The sequence below is a fragment of the Prionailurus bengalensis genome, chromosome B2 (assembly GCF_016509475.1).
Source record: "Prionailurus bengalensis isolate Pbe53 chromosome B2, Fcat_Pben_1.1_paternal_pri, whole genome shotgun sequence".
Taxonomy (NCBI): domain Eukaryota; kingdom Metazoa; phylum Chordata; class Mammalia; order Carnivora; family Felidae; genus Prionailurus; species Prionailurus bengalensis.
The window spans coordinates 97,255,988-97,280,725 of NC_057349.1; the positions used below are offsets into that span (position 1 = coordinate 97,255,988).

Sequence of the window (24,738 nt, forward strand, 5' to 3'; positions counted from 1 at the left end):
GACATGGATATACCTCGTGAAAGCAGACTATCAATAAGCTAGGATCTCAACCCCCAAAAGGGATTTCCAGAGCCTGACCAGGTCAGTGACTACATTCTCTAACTCACTTCCAGCATGGTGGGGTTGGTTACAAGCAAAATTTCAGTACCCATGTAAGTAAGCACCTATCCATGGTGTTTCAAAGACACAGAATGAGTGGTGCAGATTTGGTGATAATAGCTAAACTACAAAGGATAGTTCCTATGATTCTATCTATTGTGATATTAGGAGACAGGGGGAAAAGCGAACAAAGAAAAGAGGACATAAACCTAGCAGGAGGAGCCAAAGCAGCTAAACAACAATTTCATGTTTCTCCTGAGATGCTGGGTTGGAGCAGGAGTAAGTCCTGAGTGGATGGTGGGCAAAGTGTGGCAAGCAGTGTAATTTTAAGCAGTCTTAGCCCTTTCACAATGTCCATCATTTTCCAAAAGCCTCCCCCAGTAAATATACAATCTAATACTACTCCTAGAGATTTCCATTCCTAGGTCCCTCCTATATAAATATTTGGGAATCACAGGGGAGAGGTGTGAGGGGAAAGAGTAAATGTGGAGATCCTACTTGCTCACTCACACTCTTTACATCCTGTGCTAGCTGTGTGCCCACACCATAATTCTCTAAACCCATAAGGAGAAAAGCAAGAGAAAGAGCATGTGTATGTGTTGGGGGTGAGGTGGGAAATGCTGGAGTTTGACTGATAACAGTCCCTAGGTTGTAAAAACAAAACAAAACAAAACAAAACAAAACAAAACAAAACAACAAAAAAACACTGCCTTGTTTAGTGAAGAACAGCCAAGATATAAAGAGGATTTGGATTTTATTTGTTTGTTTATTTATTTTGAGGATTTGGATTTTACAAAGCCACGGTCAAGCCCTTTATATCTCAGTTCCTATTACATTACTGATAATAGCACTTCAAATGAACATAGAAAATGAAGTACTAATAGGAGGGAGAAAGGGAAGACATAACTTCCCCTCTGGAAACAGGGATGACTGTCAAGCTTTCTCTTGTGGGCCTTGCCTCTGAAGATACACATTCTGGTGACCAGAAACCTACTTCCTTCTGCTTACTCTTCTGCTTCAGAAGTCAAAACAGTATAAGCTAACAACTTCCAATCCTCCTATCTACATTCTAGTTGTCTACAATTACTCCAGAAATTACAGTTGTTGAATTGTTTTTCACTTCTAATGCTATTGGGCAAAACTTTTGGATACAATTCTGGTACTTAGGTATGACAATGGAGGATTTACTACAATATCTAGCTAAAGACGGGCTTATCATTCATTCCTTTTAAAGGTTTGAAATATTTTGATTGCATTTAGGTACTGGGATGGATGTTTTAAAAAATACATCTGTTTACCACAGGAAAAAGATTTTAAAATTATGGAAAACCTCCCTACTTTAAGAAGCATGAATTAGTCATATTATCTCCTAAAAGCCCTCTTTAGTTCCAAGGAGACAAAGAAAACTACTGGTCATTAAGTATGTTACATGTATGACTAATATTTACTATACCCGATGTAACAGTTTAGAACAAGCAACCCTGGTAGAGTTGTAATTTTTATGTGTTACATGTATAATTCAGCATAGGCCGAAGCTCTTTTTATAATCAATGTGATCATTTTTTGCAATTTTGGATGAGCCGAGTAGAAAAACATTTGATTAGGTATTTCAAGTCTCAATTTTAGATTTGACTATCAAACAATGGCTCAGTCATAAATAAGGAGCTCCATGATGTTCTGCTTCCTCAATTGAGAAGATAGGAAATAAGTGATACACTTTTTAGAGGGAATTCATGCAGTGGATGGGTTAGATCCAGCTGTCTTTAGGGATCCATCTGGCTCTCGGAGTCTGTGACCAGATGACCACTAAGGTTTCTTGTAGCTCAGAAAACAATGTGCTTGGAACATAATTTTTTCCCTATCTTCAACAGGTACATAGGTTACTGGTGTAAATTTTGCTTTTTTAATTCATTGCTGCTGATGTCTATTATTTATAGATGTCAAGTCTTTCATCAGGAATGCAACCCCAATAATAACGTTCTGGAAAAACATTTCGGTTTATAAGGAGTACACTGCAGTAGAAGTACAGCTTATCCATGAAACATTAGAAAATGCTGTCCCCTTAGAAGTAACCTTTACCATCTACACTCTGGTGGTATTGATTTAGAGTCACATTTAAAGATAGCTAGCTGATGCTAGTTCTACATCTCAAATCCAAACAAAAAAATAAACAATCCAAAAGTACATTTTTATTAACAACAAAATGATTAGATGGTACTTTTAAAGTAGGCATTTAAACTCAATGCCTGAAAAACTGATGTGTGACGTTCAATTACATCTGAAGTTTTAAAAATATATCTTAAAAAAATCAAATATGGTGCACTGCAATTTTTTTAAGTTACTTCCTTTATTTCAAAGTGTCAAAGAGCTAAAGATGCACACACATATGCTTATGTGTCTCAGAATTTAAAACTATGCAAAGAATTTATCTGTATGACTAAAAAATGAAGTACTTACACACACTTCAGTGTAATGCTTAATACTTATTTTTGAAATCTATTGCTGATGCTATGTTGAAAGAGCAATGACTCAACCAGAAAAATAGCAAAGGCTATCTTTTCTTTTCTAAAGTGCTTATTTGCAACCATACCCAAAAGCAATGGTTTTTAGAAATACATAACATCGAAAGGTGATCAAAGAGTCACTACTTACAGATTCAAATATGCCATTTTGTAACTTTGCATATGTAAACTGGTTTTATCTGCATTAATGAAAGATTGCTTTCAATGGCCCTCAACTATATGCTTCAAATCAAGACAGTGTTATTAGTATCAGCAGCATGAACAATGACAATGACAGAATAAACCCCAGCACATTTTAAATGGATCACAGCCAACTAGAAAAACTGTAACGGCTTTTGGATATGTTACATATCCAAAGATAAGCCTTCTTTTTCAACTCTACATACATAGTAAACATTAAAAAAAATTAAAAACACTTTCTTGCCTCTTTATAGAGCATTTTACTATATATGAAGGGATTAAAATTCTTGTACTATTTAACCTAATTCTTGTTTCTATACAGAGCAGGCTTCACATTCTCAACATTTAGAACAAAGCCTATTGCCACCAAGAAAGCAAGAAGGAATTAACAAATGAAATACCTAACACTAAAAACCTGAGGGAAAAAAACTGTGAACAATTCTGAAATGAAGCTTTTTTCTAGAAAGGTTGATACAAACATCCCAAAATAGAATTTGCTTTCTGATAGTGAAATATCTGACTTCATTTCTATCCTATCACGTTTAACTGATTTAAATAATTTAGAAAAAAAACAGGCATCTTAACCTAACTGCTTTCTGTATCAGACTCATCTTAACTCATGCCCTCAACATGAACCATTCGACAGTCTTCTCGTGAGCACCCCTCACGTCCCTATTTTCTGAACCTTAAGGTTGTTTTACCCCTCCTCTCTCTCCCCTCCAAAAATCTCCATATATCCCAAGAGAATCTCCATTAAAAAAAAAAAAACAACTTAAATACATATTGTGAGAATGCTACATTTGATTTAAAGTAGTAATAAATTATAAATTGCCAAATAACTTAATGTAATTCACAATGCAAATCCCTGGTAGAAAAAGAATCCATCTTGCCCTGAATATAATACAGCAGTCCAGTGATTTCAAATTATTTAAGAAATAAAGGCAAAAATAAGGTGTAAAATACAACACTATTTATAAAAGTTAAGTAAGAAACCAGTTACCGTAAATCTTTTTACAAAGATAAATGTAATGTGCCTTCCTGCTTCTAAAAATTGTTAGGGAGGTTTCTAACTAGTGGTTTCAAAAATCACTTAAAGTAAACTAGAGATTGAATTACATATTATTTGTAATGTATGACATATTAAATATATATATAAAACAATAATACTGCAATGGTAATTTAAATTAATCTTTGGACCTGCTACTTTTTGGCAAGTATATTTCTTTTTCAAAGTCTTTGCTATAATTAATTAATTTTTAAATGTTAGTTTTCAAAAACTTTGCTACTAAAATACTATATTAATGAGGAGCTACCAGAAGTCTCAAATAGTAATAATATGCCTACAAAACAAAACAAAGATTGTCCTTGCATCTTTTGTTATTGTAACAAATACTCTTTAAAATAGACAACATTACTTGGCCTGGAAATTAAAAATACCCAAACCCTTAAAAAAGGAACAAAAAAGGAAAGAAAAATTGAAAATCCTTATTTAAAAATAAATCTGAAGTCCTTGCATTTCTTAGGAACTTGACTTGTCAAATCAGTTTATCTTCTTTTGGACCAAGCTGCATCTCCTACCATTCACCCATGGAACAGGACGTTAATTCTCCGTTTTGCAGATTTCAGTTTGAATTTTCTTGAATGTTTGCAAAGCTGGTACTGGACTTGAGACGTTTGGCTAGATAAATCAAAAGTATTATATTTTAACTCAAATGTAATTCTCTAAATGTAATTATTCATTATTTTTATGTAAACTATAGTATTCATCTAATAATTCTATGTTTGAATCAGAATAGACTCAATCTTCTAAGAATTAAAACCCAAGTCTATTTTTTTCTACCAACTTCAAAAAATGTAACTTTGCTTGAAGCCACACATGACTTTGTTAGAAGCAGCACCAAATAAAACAGACATAATTTATATCATCTTGAACATCACAATCTCAAATATGTAATATAGGTAAGAGTATTCTACTTAAAAATTGGAAGTGTTACAAGGTACAATAATAAAATTGTATATTTAAAAGTCTAAGTTAGTAGGGTGCCTGGATGGCTCAGTTGGTTAGGCATCCAACTCTTCATTTCAGCTCAGCTCATGGTCTTTTTTCTTTTTTTTAACATTTATTTATTGAGAGAGAGAGAGAGCGTGAACACAGGAGGGGTACAGAGAGAGGGGGAGTCAGATTCCAAAGCAGACTCCAGGCTCTGAGCTGTCAGCACAGAGTCCGACATGGGGCTCAAACTCACAAACCGTGAGATCATAACCTGGGCCAAAGTCAGATGCTTAACCAACTGAGCCACACAGGCGCCCCAACAGCTCAGGTCATGATCTCATGGTTCGTGAGGTCAAGCCCTGCATCAGGCTCTGCACTGACAGAGGGATTCTGCTTGGGATTCTCTCTCTCTACACCTCGCTTGCTCTCTATCAAAAATAAATAAATATGTGGGTCCTGAGAAACTTAACAGAAGACCATGGGGGAGGGGAAGGAAAAAAAAAAAGGTTAGGGAGAGAGCCAACACATAAGAGATTCTTTTTTTTAAAATTTTTTTTTTCTTAATGTTTTTATTTATTTTTGAGACAGAGAGAGACAGAACATGAGCAGGGAAGGGGCAGAGAGAGAGGGAGACACAGAATCGGAAGCAGGCTCCAGGCTCTGAGCCATCAGCACAGAGTCCGATGTGGGACTCGAACTCACAGACTGTGAGATCATGACCTGAGCTGAAGTCGGACGCTCAACCAACTGAGCCACCCAGGCGCCCCAAGACTCTTAAAAACTGAGAACAAACTGAGGGTTGATGGGGGAGTGGGAAGGAGGGGAGGGGGGGTGATGGGGGGCACCTGTTGGGATGAGCACTGGGTGTTGTATGGAAACCAATTTGACAATTAATTTCATATTAAATAAATAAATAAATATTTTTAAAAAAGTCTAAGTTAGAAATCCAAATCTAGATTTCTCTTAAAATAATTCTATAATGTCAAAAAATTGTCCAAAAAAAGTTGAAAAAAACTTAAATGGCTTACAAAAAAAAGTTACATTGAGTTATATTACATGTGCACAGACACACAAATACATATGGCTGCTAATAAAATATGTGCAATCAATTTTGATTATGATGCTAATGGGACTGAATCATTAGGGTTAATAAAGGAAATCATGGCTATTTTGCTTGGTAATGTTTGTGCTTATAGTTAAATGTGAATGTTTCTCATGTTCCATAAATGAAAAACAATTGTGCCATAGTAAAAGTATCTTACATTGGATAACTAGGAATTTCTCTACTTCAGAGGCTTTTAACATGAGAGTAGAGGTTGTGGTCAGAAGGTCTGCAATGGGACCCAGGCGTCTGTTTTTATGTTTTGTTTTAAAGCTCTGCAGATAATTCTGATATGTGTTCAAGGATGAAAACCAGTGTTCTGGTTTCCATCAGGGTCTCTGCTAACCATCACTCTAAGATGACAACATGACTTTCTGGACCAGTGTATTGCTTCAGGCTAAACTAAAGGGCAACTTAACCTAAAAAACTGCCTAAGCCAGAAGTCTACTCTTAAGCTTCTGTGGGTTTGGGAGACAAACTAAATCAAGAGGGTTTCTTCCTATGTTGTTTAAAATTACTAGAAATAATCTAGTTTCTCACTAATTACCAAGTTTATTAAACTAACCAGGTGCAATGCCAATGAGTACATGTATCTACAACCTCCTTGCTTCCTTATTCTTTAATAAATCCCTATATCCTTCAAAATTCTACTCCAGGGGATATAAAAGGAGAGGGGAGGGAAGGGGAGGGGAGGGGAGAGGAGAGGAGAGAAATTCTACCCCAGAGATCTAGGGATGAATTCCAACAGCCCTAATGCAGAGCTGGTCTTACTCTCTGTGGGCCAACCACACTGTATACCTTTAACTACATCTGTTGTAATAATTGGATTATGGTCAGTGTGTTCTTTGAGGGCACATATTGTGCCTTGTTCCTTTTTTTTTTTTTTTTTAATCGCTAATTCCTACCACAGGACTTAATAAATTGGGGCATATAAAATTGTGACATTAAAAAAAAAAAAAAACAATGTCCATGAGATAACGGCACAAGAATTGTTTGCTTACACTAGCATTTCCTTAAATTCATAAATCAATTCATAAACATGAAACATCACAGGTAATATGCAAAAGTTCTGTCAAGTTTTGGGAATATAATCTCAGAACCTTTAATTTATATTCAGGTACATTATGGAGATCATAAAAAGGAATTTCACAGGACTAGTTATTTTAAGGAACACACCCTAGGAAATGCTAACATTAGATACACATTCTTTTGTCCAACAAATATATTTGAGCACCTAATATAGGCCTGGTACTTTCTAGATACTGATATAGTGGTGAACAAGATAAAATCCTTGTTCTGATGGAGCCTCCAGTTGAGTCAGGAGAGCAAATAAGATAGAATATAAATGAAAAAGTTAAGTTAAAAAGTGTCATCAAAGAAACATGATAGATATAGGAGAATTGAAAGAAGGATGTCTTAAGGATGGGGGTCATAAAATGTATCTTTGAATAAGTATCTTTGGCCTAAGACCTGGATGACAAGGAGCCAGTCAAGGAAGGTAAAGAGGGCCAGTGTAAGAGCTTTGGGAAGGGGGCAGTGTGAATGAGTTTGGTGTTTGAAGGGAGCAAAAAGGCCAGTCTGCCTACATACAGCATCATGAACAAAGAAAGGAGTGGGTGTAGTGAGTTTAGAAAGGTAGATGGGGCGGGAGGGGCAGGTCACACATAGCTTAGAAAGCAGACCCTGGAAATATGTTTTGAGTTTATTCTAGATGCAACAGAAACACAGGAAGGTTTCAAGTGGGAGAAAAGCATAGTAAAATTTGTGTTTGAAAAATTACTCTACCCACTATATAAAGAATGGATTGTTGTGGGTCCAAAAAATGGAAGCAGGGATACCAGGTAAGGGACTCCTGCATTAGGGCAGATAAGAGATGGGATGGCTTGGGCTAAGGTATTATCAGTGGAGGTAGAGAAAAGATAATTTAAGATACATTTTTGGAAGTACAGCTGTCAATACTTGCTGATGGAGTGAAAAAAGGTAGGGAAGAGAATATGGGAATAGGGAAATAATAAAGAAAAGAATTAAGAAAGTAAAGATAACAAGGTTTGTGGCTTGTACAAGCAGATGGATGAAAGTGACTGTGAAAAACCCTGATCAGAAGCAATAAGTATCTTCCACAGAGTTAAACTGATTTGCAAGGCAAATACGATGCTAAACTTTAAAAGTACACTAAGCCTTGAAAAAGAAAGTTTCTCAATAGTGAGGTCCCTGCAATATTTTGTTAAAACTGTAAGTAAGTGCTTTTAGGACTCATTTATTACATATTTTATAGAATGCTAGCAATCTTTGAAAAGCTTTGCCAAATACACTCATATTACAGACTTTCCCCTCTATCAGCTAGCTTTTCAAGGTGATAAGACATTACAAATTCAGTTCAAGCTGATCTGTAAGTAGCTTTTTTTAGTTAAATATATTAGTGAGATTAAATAAACTGTGAAGAAGAAAGGCTAGAAAGAAATTTATAAAGGAAAGAAATTTTATATCATAGGTTCCTAAACTAGGAATAATAATATTTAAGAGAAAAAAAAAGCCTAACTTTTTTCTACAAAAGACATTCTCTATTTTAAAAATTAAAATTATTAAGGGATAAGCCCATACCTTCATTCTGATCATAAACAAGAAACCCACTAGACTTAGAAACCACTCGTCTTCAGCTAAATAGGAACTTCTAGTTAGTGCTTTTTCTGCTCTGCCCTATTTGATGGGGAATATGTGTGAGCACATGCTGTATGTGAAGTAATGTCCTTGCAACTACAATTCCAATTTATTCATAAACAAATTGTCTGTGTGTTCACTATAGTTTCTCCCTGCCTTTTTAGGTGGCTTTCTAGGTGGCTCTGCCACAGCTCTGATGGGCCTGAGAGCTGTCCACCTCTCCCTACCATGGCCGTTCAGGTCTGCAAAACCTTTGTTGCTATTCTTCTGTTGTTGCCTACCTAATTCCAGAGCTAGCTCTCTCAGTTAAAACATCTGAAAAGATACTGTATGTCGACTTTTGATTATTTGTACTTATAGACTTCTTACACATCTCTCCTATTAGTAAGTATTTACTGTAAAATTTGAAGCAGAGAGCTGTTTTAATCTAATACAGTTTGAGTTTTCAGAGTATACATCATTTCTAAAACAGGCTTAAGTTTTTAAAATACAGGTTTTAGTTAAATAAATAAACAGTCGTAAAAAGAAACTTACGTAGAATGAGTTTCCGTTTCTTTTGTTCTGAGTGAAGAAAGCTACTAAGGTAGAAGACAATGGGTAGAAAGAGAATGAATACAGAAACAGCAATTACAGGCACTGTGTCACTGCAAGGGACAGAACAATTGAAAGTTCGACTCCAAAGTTTTCGAGTAATGTTCATCTGGAACGATAGCAAATAAAATTACTCTGTTTTACATTTAATTTGTCTTCGAGTCATACAATTATTTTATTAGTAAAATAACAGGCATCCAGAATTTAAAACTAAATATACATCCCTAAAAAATCTATTGATAGTTGAGGACAATTTCTTCTGCCCAGGAAATTAGCTAGTTTACAATCAGTCACTGTGTAAGTTTATATCATACAGAAATTTCGTATTCTAAATTCATAACACCATCCAAAGAATGTCAGCCTTTCACAGATCTCAGAGAACTTGTATCAACAGAAATATGGTTAGACCATGCTTCATTAATTAAAGAAGATTTAAAAGGGTAACAATGTGAGGTGATGGATGTGTTAATTAACTCGACTGTGGGAGTCCTTTCACAATGTATATGTATATCAAATTATCACGCTGAACACTTTAAATATATTGCAATTTCATTCGTCAATTATATCTCAATAAAACGGGGGGGGGAAGGCTCACAAAAACAAATTTTTTTTATGTTACATGTGTAATCTCACTGAACTTGTTGCAATATTTTTAGAATGAAAATAAAAACATCAACTAAATATGTAAATACAGCTGTTCTTCAAGAGATGATATCTATGAAATGTTTAGTACCTTACCTAAGATATTATGAAAGATTCATATGGCAAATAATTGTTTAAGTCCATAATATCTAATGAATCATGGAAACTTTTTTAGGTAGTATTTCATTTAGCATCATACATTAAAAACATATATTTAGGGGCAGCAATACCCCATTTTCATTGAGCTCACAGTCTCTGTCAAACATGGTAAGTGATATAAGGAAACTATCAAATTTAATGTAGAAAACTGTTCTTGCCTGAATTTTGAGATATGGTTTGCAAATGGTGCTTTGTATGTTTACTGTAAGCTTTGCTTACTGTAAGAAGGACGTTCTAAAAACAGGCAGTCATGTTGATTTCCTATGTAATCCAACCTTTGTCAGAGAATCAATACTCATCTTTCTTCTTCATTTTAAAAATGATGAAATAGACTATTATTCTTAAAATAAATATTTAGTATTTACTGAGAGCCTACTAGAAGCAGGTACTCTTCCAGACATTAGAAAAAGAGCAGTAAAAAAATAAAAATCCCCATGGTATACCCACCCATTTTAAGTTGATAATAAATGCTTTTTGCCATCACGAATATTATTGATCCACCATAGTTCACTCTGAGCTGCTATTCATATTCATCATTCTCAACCATTAAGTTTATTAACTCTGACCTTTAGTTCTCTACTTTTAGCCAGTAATTCCTATTTCCTTTGATGCCTCAACCCTCAGGCACCATATTCCCATAAAAAGGCATGATCGCCATCTAGTGGTGCCCCACATGAAGGCCGACTATACAGTGGAGGAAAAATCTTTTTTGTTAACCGTTTAATTAATATACATTACTAAAGGCCTACTATATGCTTGGCACTGTTCTAAATACTGGACACTAAACAGAAAAGGACAGGAGGTCCTTTTCCTCATGTGGCTTATATTTCAGTGAGAGGTAACAGACTGTAAATAAGTAAACAAATTAAAAATTTCAGATGATAACAGGTATAAAGAATAAAAGCAATGGGAAAGGAAGCAATTCAAAAATGGCTTCAGAAACACATGGTAGCAGGGCACCTGGGTAGCTCAGTCAGTTAAGCGTCTGACTCTTGATTTCGGTTCAAGTCAGGATCTCACAGTTTGTGAGACTGAGCCCAGCGTTGGGCTCTGTGCTGACAGCACAGAGCGTGCTTGGGATTCTCTCTCCCTCTCTGCCTCTACCACCCCTCAGCTGTTCTCTCTCTGGAAATAAATATATAAGCTTACAAAAAGAAAAAAAAAAAAAGAAAAAGAAAAAAGAAACACATAGTAGCAAAACCAGAGACTTCTTGAATCAGCAATAGCACACAAGAAACTGAAATGTAAACATATAACAACACCCATGCCTCTGAAAATGACACATATTATCAACCTTAAAACACCAAACATACCAAATTGTCAACTCATTTATGAAGTACTTGATTAATGTTCATTTTAGTTTGACAGATCAGGATATTCTAAAACTCTACTACTTTATAACTAGTTATTTCCGGTTGAAGACAGCATACACAGATTCCAATATACCTCTAAAGGGGATAGTACTACTGAAGGCACAATCAACAACACTGCAAAATATGCATCATATCACAAGTAAAGTACTTACTGCATCTTCCACATCAATGCATAAATGTGTTCCAGATTCAGCCTTATTTTCAAGTTCATTCATTTTTTGCATTTCATTGTATAGACTACTCAGAGTTTTATATGCTTCACGACAGTTTTTGCAAACTTCTGAATAATTCCTTAACTGCATAAGATTGTGTACGCTCACCTAAAACATCAAAGGCACATTTAATACACACAATAAACATTACATCTTTTAACATAAGCTATTTGACCTCCTAGCAGACAGGAAACACTATAGCACATTAAAGTACTGAGCTGTGTGATGTTAGGTTACTAAATCACTCTGAGCCTGTTTTATCATCTATAATATATTGCTACCACTACCTGTATTATAGGTCTCAAGGATTAAGAAGCACGCACATAGCAAAATATTTTTGCACTTTCTAGTTACCCTTAAATTTTGAAAACCACTGCACTAGCCGCTGGTAACTGAGAACAATAGCTCTGATGCCAAATTACTAATGTCTAAATCCCCCAAATGTCTTAAATCATCTGGTCATTTATATGGCTGCTCTTATCTATCCTACTCTCACAGAATAAACCAAATATGACGTTCCCTGTGCTGACTTCAAAAATGAAGTCTGCCTCATTGAGACAGAAGGCACTTTATTAATGCGGAAGGAAAAGGCACCAAAACTACATCCCCACTCAACCCTCTTATGTCAAGGTTTGTAATCCAGACCTCTCTAGTCAACAAAAGGGACTAATGCCAAAGGATTATATAACCTAAAATGAAGGTAGTGGATATAATATATAAGCTATTATGTTGCTGAATCTCAATCTTTTCCATTTCTGCGACTGACACTTGTCTTTTCAAGAGCAAGTTTGCTAACCAGTCAGTTCATATCTTTGCCTTCTCTTCCCTTATTCATTACCTTGTAGCCTGAAGAAATGATATTAACTGAATATTGGAATGAAAGAGAAAAGAAACAATTAAAGGAATGAAACTGATGCAGCCCCCACGATGTTACCCCCCCACCACCATCTATTTAACAGAGAAACTAAGTCTCCCTTTAGTTCTGCCACAAGAACTAGCACATGGCCTGTTTTTCACAGAACAATTGTGCATTTCGCTAAATGTGTTCAATCAAAAATTGAGCACAGAACTTTGATGGCGGAGTATAATTTAGCCATTTATATGAAAATTTAAAATGCATATATCTTTTGACTGAGCAATTTCACTTCTGTTAAAGTCATACAAATACTCAAAAAAGACATGTTTGTAATAGTAAAATACTGAACCAAAAATCTCCATCAACATAGGAACTGACTGAATAAACAGTGGCATAGCCAAACAATAAAAAGACCTACAGTGTTTAAATGGAATGAGGAAGTAGGATTCTAGAAAGAGGATGATACTAGCACATGCCTTGTGTCCTGACTTCTTCACAAGATTCAAGAAAAGAAAAGTAAATCCAGGCACTTGAATAGCACCTTAAATACAAAGGTGTGACATGCAAGTCTCACATCACAGGAAGGTTGTATTGTAATATCAGCTACTATACCAGTCCCAGAGAAACTAACCAGAACCACAGTCTCTTGTGAACCTCTATCCCCTGCAGCCACCGGCCTCTAGAGATGCAAGAGGCTAGAACAATAACCCTACCCTGTCTGCAGACCCAGCCAGAAAAAGGAGCCTTTCCACAGCCACCAAGACAGTCCAGGTTCTCAGAGAAGCCACTTGCAAACGCTTACTACCCAAAATGGATCCGGTCTGGAATGTAAACCCATTTTCCCGCCCAAGCACTGAGCGCGGAGCCACTGCCACAGACAATGTCACCAATTAGGCTGCTTCCCTTTTGACCTCAAACTTTTTAGTTGAGTTCTTTCCAGTTTGTCTCTAGGCTCAGGCAGAAGACCCTGAAGGCAAAGCATCTCCAGAGGGGAACTTAAACTACCCCCTGAAGCAGTAAGGGCGGCCCTGAGCCTGTAAGACACTGCCCATGATTGACTCCAGGACGATGAGGATCATGATCAATTTGACCTTCACTTCCTGCCTGCACTACCCACCCATCTTTGCCCCACATTTTCCTTATGTAAACCTGGAAGTATTTTCAGCACTTTGGAGACAGTCTTTGGGATGCTAGTCGGCTGTCTTCTGGACATTGGCCTCATAGAAATAAATTCCTTTGGGGGCGCCTGAGTGGCTCAGTCGGTTGGGCAGCCGACTTCGGCTCAGGTCACGATCTCGCGGTCTGTTGAGTTCGAGCCCCGCGTCGGGCTCTGTGCTGACAGCTCAGAGCCTAGAGCCTGTTTCGGATTCTGTGTCTCCCTCTCTCTGACCCTCCCCCATTCATGCTCTGTCTCTATCTCAAAAATAAATAAACGTTAAAAAAAAAATTAAAAAAAAAAAAAAGAAAGAAAGAAATTCCTTTCCTGTTTCATCACCAATCAATCAGTCTCTCTGCCTTTGGATTTTGTCAGCAGCAAATGGCCGACCCTGGCCTGTTTGGGACCCCCAGAGCCAGGTGCTCTTGTACCCCAGCTACACCACTCTTAAGCTGGCTCCCTTCTCCTCTTAAACACATGGGCGCATGCACACACACACCCTACCTATAAAACACTGGAGTTCTTTGGGGCCCCTTTATTATCACTATAGCTTCACTCATTCACATTTGGTCTCATGACTTTAAACACCATCTGTACCTGATCTGATGATGGCCAAATCTGTATCTCCAGCTCACACCTCTCCCGAGCTCCAAGTTCACATATGACGCTATTTGACATCTCAACTTAGGTGTTCAATTGCTATTTTGTATTAACTTGTTCAAAACAGAATTCTTAATCCCCAATCCCTTACAGCCAGTCTTTCTAGTGGCCCCATCATACTCTCGGATACTCTAGGATAGTCCTGCTTCTTCTTCCCTCTCTGATCAGCCACCACAAATCTCAGGAATTACCCAATCTATCAGCAAGTCCTGTTAGATATACTTGCAAAATATATTCTGAACCAATCTGCGTTTCTCGACATTACAGCCAGGACCCCAGTCCACACCATCTCTCTCTCCTGTGACAGCTTCCTAAATAAGTTCCTCCTTTCCGTTCTTGCCCAGGTTCAACTGAGTTTCTCCACAGCGCAGCCAGAGTACTATTTTAACATGCAATTCATATCATGACACATTCCTGCTTTAAATGGCTTCCCATTGTGCTCAGAATTCAGTCCATATTTCTTCCTTTGTTCTGCACAGCTCTACAAGATTTGGCCTCTGCCTATCTCCCCGTATCTCATTCACATATGCTCACTGTGCTCCAGCCAAACGGGCCTTCTTCTTATTCCTTGCACATACCAAGCTCATTCTCTCTCCCAAGGCCTTTATCCTTGCTTCTAAGGGAAGCATTCTCCCCATGGCTGACTCTATGTCAAAATTTAGATTGTCTCAAAATTCACCTACTCAGAGGTACTCCCTGCCCACCCTCTCTAAAGTAGCACACTACACCCCTTTCCAGGACTCAGTACTCTTCATGATCTCATTTCTTTGTTATTAGTCTTACCCCTACTAGGACATAGTTCAGAAGAACAGAAATCTTAGCTGTATTGTTTACTGCTCTATCCTCAGTGCCCAGAACACTACCTCCTAGCACGTATCAGTGCCCATTAAATATTTGTTGAATGAATAAGTGAGTGCATAGTGCCTGCTTGAGGGAATTTCTGAAAGTCAAGCTATAGAAACCAAACTCTATATGGAGAGAGAGATTTCTTTCAGCCCTCCCAACCTGGTACAACCGTCTTATCACACTGACCACATGAGCACATAAGAAAGTAAGATGAGCCTAACACTAGACATAAAAAGAAAACAAAATAAATTAAAAAAAAAAAGCAAATAAAGTGATTCGAAGTGCAAATTAAACCTAGACATCAGAATAAATGCCCTAATGAAAAAGAATTCATTCAGCATATAGGAGAGAACTTTTAAAAATTAATTACAGCTCCAGGTATGAAATAAATGTCCATGAGTCCATATTGATATAAATAAATAAATGTGGAAGAAGTGGCAAATCTTCCTTATAGAAGATTTCTAAATAATTTAAGCACTCACTCCTCCAGGACTTAGATCTTAATTTCCCCATCCCCATTCTTGTCACTTAGGAACTTGCTTCCAAAGAATAGAATATGGAAAGAGGAAGAAAAAGGTAACTTTGCGTTAAAGAGACCTAGAAAACACTACCCTGTCCAGGTGATCAAGATTAACATAATCAGGGATAAATCATGGTGACAGCATGTACCTCTGACAGGATGTGATGAGAAAGGCACTTCACTTCTGTAGTGTTCTTCCCCAAAACCCATAGTCCCAGTGTAACCATGAAAGAAACATTAGACAAACCCAAACTGGGGACATTCTATAAAATATGTGGCCAGTTCTCCTCACAATTATCAGTCATGAAAAACAGGGAAAGATTGAGAAACTGTCATAGACCACAAGAGCTAAGTGTGGTGTGATGGGAAATAGGTATTTGGCCTTTGTCTCCGGTTCCTGGCACTGGGATATCCCCAGTGATAAGAGAGCCTTTTGTATGCTAATGCATGACTGGTGGCTGGGCGTCCCTACATAGCTTCAGGCTAAAGGCTGGTCACCAGAAAGACCAAAGCACGATTGGGTGTTGGAACTTTTAGCCCCACCTCTGACCTCTGAGGAGGGGAGAGGAGCTGGAGACTGAGTTAATCACCTGTAGCTGAGATAATTAATCATGCCTACATAATGAAACCTTCACACACACACACACACACACACACACACACACACACACACCCCTCAATGTTACAAGAGCTTGCTTCTGGGTTGGTGCATACAGTGATGTGCTGGAAGAGTGGTATCCCCAGCAGGGCATGGTAGCCCTGCACACACACCCCTCCCTCACACCTTCGCCTACACATCTCTTCCACTTGGGCTATTTCTGACTTGTATCCTCTGTAATAATCAGTAAACATAAGTAAAAAGTGTACCTGAGTTCTGTGAGTCATTTAGCAAATTATTGAACTTGAAAGGGGGCAAGTTGTGGGAACCCCTTGACTTTGTAGCCAAGTCGAACGCAAGGGTAGGTAACCTGGGCACTTTGTGATGGGCATCTGAAATAAGGGCTTCTTGTGAGACTGAGCCCTTAAATCTGTGGAGTCTGACATTAATTCCAGGTAGTTAGTATCAAAATCGAATTGTAGGACACCTAGTTGGTGTCAGAGAATTAGTTGTTGGTGTGGGTAAATCACTACACACTGGACATCAGAAGCGTTGTGAGTAAAACTAACTCACTTAAGGAAACAGAACAACTAAATGCAATCTGGAAATCAGGATGGAGAAGGAAAGACTTTACTGGAGAAACTAGCGAACACAAACTCTAGTTTAGTTAGTGCTAATGCACCAATGTTGGTTTTTCAGTTGTGACAAATGTACTATAACAAAAGATGTTAACAGAGTGGAAACTGAATGAGGGGTATATGAGAACATTCTGTACTATCTTTGTAATTTTGTTCTAAATCTACTATTATTCTAAAATTAAAACTTGAAAACTCTTTAAAAAGCAAATAATATGTCATCATATCTACAACTTATTTTTTTCCAACTTAATTTAAAATGCTTCAGCAAAAAACTAAACATATCTGCACATATATAAAGAAAATATGACAAAAAGTTGGTAATTGTTGAATCTAGATGATAGATATGAGTCTTCATTGTAACACTCTTTCAACTTTTCTGTGAGTTTTAAATCTTTTCATAAGAAAAAGACTGAAAAAATAATGCATATCATTTGTCACATTTATCTGCAAAGATCTGACATAAAATAAAATCAGCCTGCCTCTTGAAAAAAATAGAAGTCCTGAAAGGTAAAAGAGGCTATATTAAAAATAATTGCTTTAAACTAGTATATATTTAGTAAAAGTGAGAGACTAAATATATGTGTAAAGAGATATTTACAAATAATCTGGCATTTGATTTCTTTCATCTGTATTTCCCAATGTTTACCTACAATAGAATAAGGCAAATAACATAGCTTATTCTTGAAACAGTAAGAAAAACAGCACCTATTAGAGCAATAAAAATTCTTGAAAATTAAAAAATACCTCACAACAGAAGAAATTAATATAGAAGCAGTGAAAAGTAGAATGCAACACTGAGAATATAATTAGTGATTCAGACAAGGACGTCTCCTAGAACACAAAAAGAAAAGCCAGAGAGAGAGAGAGAGAGAGAGAGAGAGAGAAAGGGAGAAAGCGAGAAAGCTTACTTAAGAGAAAGAAGATAAGGGGCATAGAGGAACCAGACCCAAAAGATTCAGTATATCTGTAATAGGAATATTATAAGGAGAGAAAGGGCCAGATAGGGCAAAGTAAAAGAAAACCTAAGTAAAAATTACCTATACATGAAAACAATTCAAATTGGCATTGATTTCTATCTGAAACACTAAACATAAAGGAGAATAATTCATAGAGAACTGAGAAAAAAGAATTATGATTCTAGAATCGTAAACCTAGCCAAACTATTACTCACATGTAAGGGAAACAAATGGACATTTTCAGACATGCAAAGATTTAGAAAGTACATCTCCCATATCCTTCTAACAAAGGATAGTAGTCTAGTCAAACATCAAAACTCAAAAAAAAAAAAAGGGAAAGATATAGAAAGGCCTGGAAAGGATAGCAAGCACAGAAACAGTAAAATATGAATAACTGCTAATAGAATGATTATTGGGGCAGGTAAGGGGTTTTGAAAAAGATATATTTCAAATTTAATAAAAATGAGTTTTAAATTGCAGAGTATTTATATAAATTATGGGATATGGGATTCTATCTTGATCTAGGAAGACTATTGTGATAGAGAACTACAAATTCAAATATACTTCTTTAAAAAGTTAAAGAAAAACACTATGATGGCAGAATAGGATATATGAAATTTAAATTACAAATAGAGAAAAAGAAGTTGAAAAACAGGTCGTTCCAATAAAAGTCAAGAAAAAGGAAAAAAAACCCAGAAAATGGAAAAATGGGTGGCAGGAATTAGACCTAAAATAACAGCACAATACATGTGAATTGGTCAAATTCCTCTATTAAAGAGAGACTCTATGTCAAATACAAAATAAAATCCATACATACATGCTACTTATATCAGAAATATTTCTTAATTATATAAAAAAGATTAAAAATGAAGAAATAAACAGAGATATAGGAAACATGCAAACAAAAAACAATAGGGGTGGCAACATTAGTGTTAAAGTAGAATTCAAGGCAAAAGCATTCAGTTGGATAAAGATAAATATCTTACATAAATATTTTATATATTCATAACAAAAATACAATCTAAAAAGACATCAAACTCATAAACCTTTATAATCCCTACAACACAGCAACAAAATAATAAAATTAATACTTTCACAAGCACAAGGTAAATTCATCCAAAATAAAATCACATATAGAAACTTAGGGATAGCATACAGAGACACATAGAAATTTAAGTAACAGAACCTGCCTGAGTTTCAGCAGGGCACTTGGTCACCTAGCTAGATATGGTTATTGACTACATTCTTATCAATGAGACAAAAACATAAATGACACGGGAATTTCTGTGAAACTTCCTGAAAAGGAAACTCCTTGCCCTTCACTTTCTTTCTTTTCCCATTCTCACAGGATTAAATGGGGTCCTGGCTGAAAGCCTCCTAACACAACTCCTTAAACGAGGGGGGAGCACAAAGGGACAAGAAATGTAGGTCCCAGAATCACCTTGTGGAATACAGCTGCCTATCGTCTACCTGTGGACCATTTCATTCTCTTATTTGTGATAGTTATTTGAGGTCTCTGTTATGACACCTTTGCTTATATTCTTCATAATATACTAACAAATTGACCTAAAAGTAAATAAACAAATAAGTAAAAAAAATCACTTTGCATCCTATATACATATTCTTTTCAAATGCCCATAAAACATTTTTTAAAGGTTTTTAATAACTGATTATTACATCACAAAGATATCTCAATTAGTTCCAAAATGTACACAGGCTATACTTACTGGTCACAATTTCAATGAAACTTGAGATGTACAAATGCAAATAAACCAAAGAAATCATGTCACTCCTATTAAAAAAAATAACTTTTTTTTTAACGTTTATTTATTTATTTATTTATTTTTTTAAATTTTTTTTTTTCAACGTTTATTTATTTTTGGGACAGAGAGAGACAGAGCATGAACGGGGGAGGGGCAGAGAGAGAGGGAGACACAGAATCGGAAGCAGGCTCCAGGCTCTGAGCCATCAGCCCAGAGCCTGATGCGGGGCTCGAACTCACAGACCGCGAGATCGTGACCTGGCTGAAGTCGGACGCTTAACCGACTGCGCCACCCAGGCGCCCCTTTATTTTTGAGACAGAGAGAGACAGAGCATGAACGGGGGAGGGGCAGAGAGAGAGGGAGACACAGAATCTGAAACAGGCTCCAGGCTCTGAGTGGTCAGCACAGAGCTCGACGCGGGGCTCGAACTCACGGACCGTGAGATCATGACCTGAGCCGAAGTTGGACGCTTAACCGACTGAGCCACCCAGGCGCCCCCAAAAAAATAATCTTCCAAAGAACTCTTAAGTCAAAGAATAAATCAAAATTAAAATTAGAAATTTAGAAATAAAAAGCAAATACAATGCCTTTATATGAGAATCTTATTATTGGAAAGACCAAAGTTATAAATTTACAATCTGCAAATTATTTTATTGTTGAGCAAAAAAAAAAGCTAGAAATACATTGACCATTCAATTCAAAGAACTAGAAAAATGACAAAATTAACCAGAAAATACAGGAGGAATAAATGCAAAAGCAAAAATAAACACATTAAAAAAAACAACCTAGAAACCAATAAATAAAACCAAACACAGGTTTTCAGAATGATCAACAAAAATGAACATACCTTTAACAAGCCTAAAGAAAACTCAAGGGGAAAACTGCACAAAACAGCATTTGGAATAAGAAAGGGAATGTAGCTATATATATGATACAAATTTTAAGGAGTAATCTGTTACTAAATGCAACATGTTATCCTGGAATGGATCCTTAAACAGAAAAAAGGACATTAGTGGGAAAAGTGGTGAAATCAATAAAGTCTGGCATTTAGTTAATAGCTATGTACCAACATTGATTTCCTAGTTTTGACAAATATACCATGGTAACATAGGGTTAACATTTGGGGAAACTGGGTCAGGAATATACAGGAATTCTTTGCATTACTGATGCAAGTTTTCTGTAAATCTAAAATCATTCCAAAATAAAACATTTTAAAAGAAAGTAACCACCGAAAATCTGGAGCAGGGAAAGAAAAGATATCATTCACAATGGCACCAAAAATAATATAATACCTTGGAATAAACTTCCGAAATGTATAACACCTATATGAAATTTAAATAAATCAGTAAAACTACTAGAGGGCATGAAAAAAATAGAGAATAAAGGTGGCTGCCAGAGGCTAGAGGAGGAAGACATGGAGAATCATTGCTTAATGGGTACAGACCTGCAGTTCGAAAAACTTCTAGAGATGGTTGGTGGTGATATTTGCACAACAATGTGAGTGTACGCTTAAAAATGGTAACATGGTAAATTTTATATTCTATTTTACCATAATAAAAAAAATAGATGATATACCATATTCCTAGATAGGAAAGCTCAGTACCATAAACATGCCAATTCTTTCCAAGTGATGAATCTAAAATGTAATGTAATTGTAATAAAATCACAAAATGATTGATTTTTTTTTAACTTGGTTCTATATTCATCTCACGGATTTATTTAGTTAACTGGGACAGTTAAGAAGCCATCAGGAAAAACTAATGACCTATGCCTCGCATCTCACACCAAAATAAATTTCAGATAGAGATAAGATGTTTTAAACACAGAAAATGAGGGGCGCCTGGGTGGCTCAGTCGGTTAAGTGGCCAACTTCGGCTCAGGTCATGATCTCGCGGCCCATGAATTCAAGCCCCGCATCGGGCTCTGTGCTGACCGCTCAGAGCCTGGAGCCTGTTTCCGATTCTGTGTCTCCCTCTCTCTCTGACCCTCTCCCGTTCATGCTCTGTCTCTGTCTCAAAAATAAATAAACGTTAAAAAAAAAAATTTTTTTTAAACACAGAAAATGAAACCATAAAATTACATTAATTTAAAAAATTATCTCAAAGTGGGAAAATCCTTCTAATATGACACCAAGTCTACAAGCTATTACAATTTTTTGATAAATCTGATAATATAAAAATTAAAATTTTCTTTGTAACAAAAAAGAAAAACACAATAAAAAAAAAACCAACAAACTAGGATAAAACATTTGCAACTAACATCCCAGCAAAATGCTAATTTTCCTAAAACATTCATCAGAACACTAGTCTCTTAAACCAAAGAGTAACTAACTGGTCAAATAGACTTGGTAAACACTGTACACAAAAATTACCATTTGGTCAACATAGTATTGGAAACTTTAGCCTCTGCAATCAGACAACACAAAGAAATAAAAGGCATCCAAATCGGCCAGGAGGAGGGCAAACTTTCACTCTTCGCAGATGACATGATACTCTATATGGAAAACCCAAACGATTCCACCAAAAAATTGCTAAAACTGATTCGTGAATTCAGCAAAGTTTCAGGATATAAAATCAATGCACAGAAATCGGTTGCATTCCTATTCACCAACAATGAAGCAACAGAAAGAGAAATCAAGGAATCGATCCCATTTACAGTTGCACCAAAAACCATAAAAACCTAGGAATAAATCTAACCAAAGAGGTGAAAAATCTATACTCTGAAAACTATAGAAAGCTTATGAAAGAAACTGAAGAAGACACAAAAAAATGAAAAAAGATTCCATGCTCCTGGATAGAAAGAACAAATATTGTTAAAATGTCGATACTACCCAAAACAATCTACATATTCAATGCAATCACTATCAAAATAACAACAGCATTCTTCACAGAGCTAGAGCAAACAATCCCAAAATTTGTATGGAACCAGAAAAGACACCGAATAACCAAAGCGATCTTGAAAAAGAAAACCAAAGCAGGAGGCATCACAATCCCAGACTTCAAGCTATACTACAAAGCTGTCATCATAAAGACAGTATGGTACTGGCACAAGAACAGACACTCAGATCAATGGAACAGAATACAGAACCCAGAAATGGACACACAAATGTATGGCCAACTAATCTTTGACAAAGCAGGAAAGAATATCCAATGGAATAAAGACAGTCTCTTCAGCAAGTGGTGCTGGGAAAACTGGACAGCAACATGCAGAAGAATGAACCTGGACCACTTTCTTACACCATACACAAAAATAAACTTAAAATGGATGAAAGACCTAAATGTAAGACAGGAAGCCATCAAAATCCTAGAGGAGAAAGCAGGCAAAAACCTCTTTGATCTTGGCCGCAGCAGCTTCTTACTCAACATGTCTCTGGAGGCAAGGGAAACAAAAGCAAATAAAACTACCAGGACCTCATCAAAATAAAAAGCTTCTGCACAATGAAGGAAACAATCAGCAAAACTAAAAGGCAACTGACAGAATGGGAGAAGATATCTGCAAATGACATATCAGATAAAGGGTTAGTATCCAAAATCTATAAAGAATTTATCAAACTCAATACCCAAAAAACAGACAATCCAGTGAAGAAATGGGCAAAAGACATGAATTGACACTTCTCCAAAGAAGACATACAGATGGCTAACAGACACATGAAAAAATGCTCAACATCACTCATCATCAGGAAAATACAGAGCAAAACCACAATGAGATACCACCTTACACCTGTCAGAATGGCTAACATTAACAACTCAGGCAACAACAGATGCTGGTGAGGATGTAAAGAAAGAGGATCTCTTTTGCATTGTTGGTGGGAATGCAAGGTTGTGCAGCTACTCTGAAAAACAGGATGGAGGTTCCTCACAAAATTAAAAATAGAACTACCCTACGACCCAGCAATTGCACTACTAGGTATGTAGCCAAGGGATACAGGTGTGCTGTCTCAAAGAGACATATGCACCCCAATGTTTATAGCAGTACTATCAACAATAGCCAAAGTATGGAAAGAGCCCAAATGTCCACCGATGGATGAATGGATAAAGAAGATGTGGTGTATATATACAATGGAGTATTACCCAGCAATCAAAAAGAATGAAATCTTGCCACTTGCAACTCCATGGATGGAACTAGAGGGTATTATGCTAAGCAAAATTAGTCAGTCACAGAAAGACAAATATCAAATGACTTCACTCATAAGAGGACTTTAAGAGACAAAACAGATGAACATAAGGCAAGGGAAACAAAATATGAAAACAGGGAGGGGGACAAAACATAAGAGACTCAAATATGGAGAACAAACAGGGGGTTACTGGAGGGGTTGTGGGAGGGGGGATGGGCTAAATGGGTAAGGGGCATTAAGGAATCTACTCCTGAAATCATTGTTGCACTATATGCTAATTTGGATGTAAATTTAAAAAAATAAAATTAAAAAAAATTACCATTTGGAATTCTACAACATACATTAATTAGTCCACTAACGTTCTAAAGTCCTGTAGTAAAGCATTTCCTAACCTTATTAGAACACTCATTAAACCTTTTTTTATAGGCCATGTATTAATCACACTTTGCAGAATATATTTTGGGAACTGCTTATCTAATAGTTCTTATTCTCATGGAAATTCATAATTCTGTGTTATCACATTTGTTAAAGAGGAATCACATATACCTATATACTAAACATGTTTACATCTATTTGTGGGGATTACTTATCTGCTAAGCAAATTTCAAATCTAGGATTTTATCAGAGTTCTAACGTCACCCCTTACCACCACCAGGAAAGTTCCAATACCAACAGTCAAGGGTCAGAGGTGGAGAAAACAAAACCAATAAGGGCAAGTTTCTTTTTTTTTTTTTAAGATTTTATTTTTTGGGGCACCTGGGTAGCTCAGTCAGTTAAGCCTCCGATTCTTGAGTTCAGCTCAGATCATGTTCTCACAGTCATGAGATCAAGCTCCCCATCGCTTGCTCTCTCAAAAAAAAAAAAAAAAAGTAAGTACTCTCTATACCCAATGTGGGGCTTGAATTCACAACCCTGAGATCAAGAGTCACAAGCTCTAGCAACCCAGCCAGGAGCCCTAAGTGTAGGTTTCTTAAAGGGTACCTTTTACATTATAATTCAATATTCAAAGCTACTTTACTAAGCAGTGCCTTTAAAAGCAGGTAAAATATATTTCAGCAAATATTAAGGCAAAGAATAAGCTGCCTGTAGACAGAATCATA

At 36.4% G+C, this 24,738-nt stretch overlaps 1 protein-coding gene across 1 annotated transcript in view; it reads right to left on the reverse strand.

Annotated features, from left to right (window-relative positions):
* Positions 1–836: 836 nt before the first annotated feature.
* OSTM1 (osteoclastogenesis associated transmembrane protein 1) overlaps positions 837–24,738 on the reverse strand; it is a 41,710-nt gene continuing 17,808 nt past the window's right edge. Inside the window, exons 4-6 of the mRNA XM_043592058.1 lie at positions 11,472–11,639; positions 9,089–9,254; positions 837–4,479 (exon numbers count right to left, since the gene is read on the reverse strand). Coding sequence (XP_043447993.1) covers positions 4,424–4,479; positions 9,089–9,254; positions 11,472–11,639 — 390 coding nt within the window. The 3' untranslated portion in view covers positions 837–4,423. The remainder of the gene's footprint in view (positions 4,480–9,088; positions 9,255–11,471; positions 11,640–24,738) is intronic.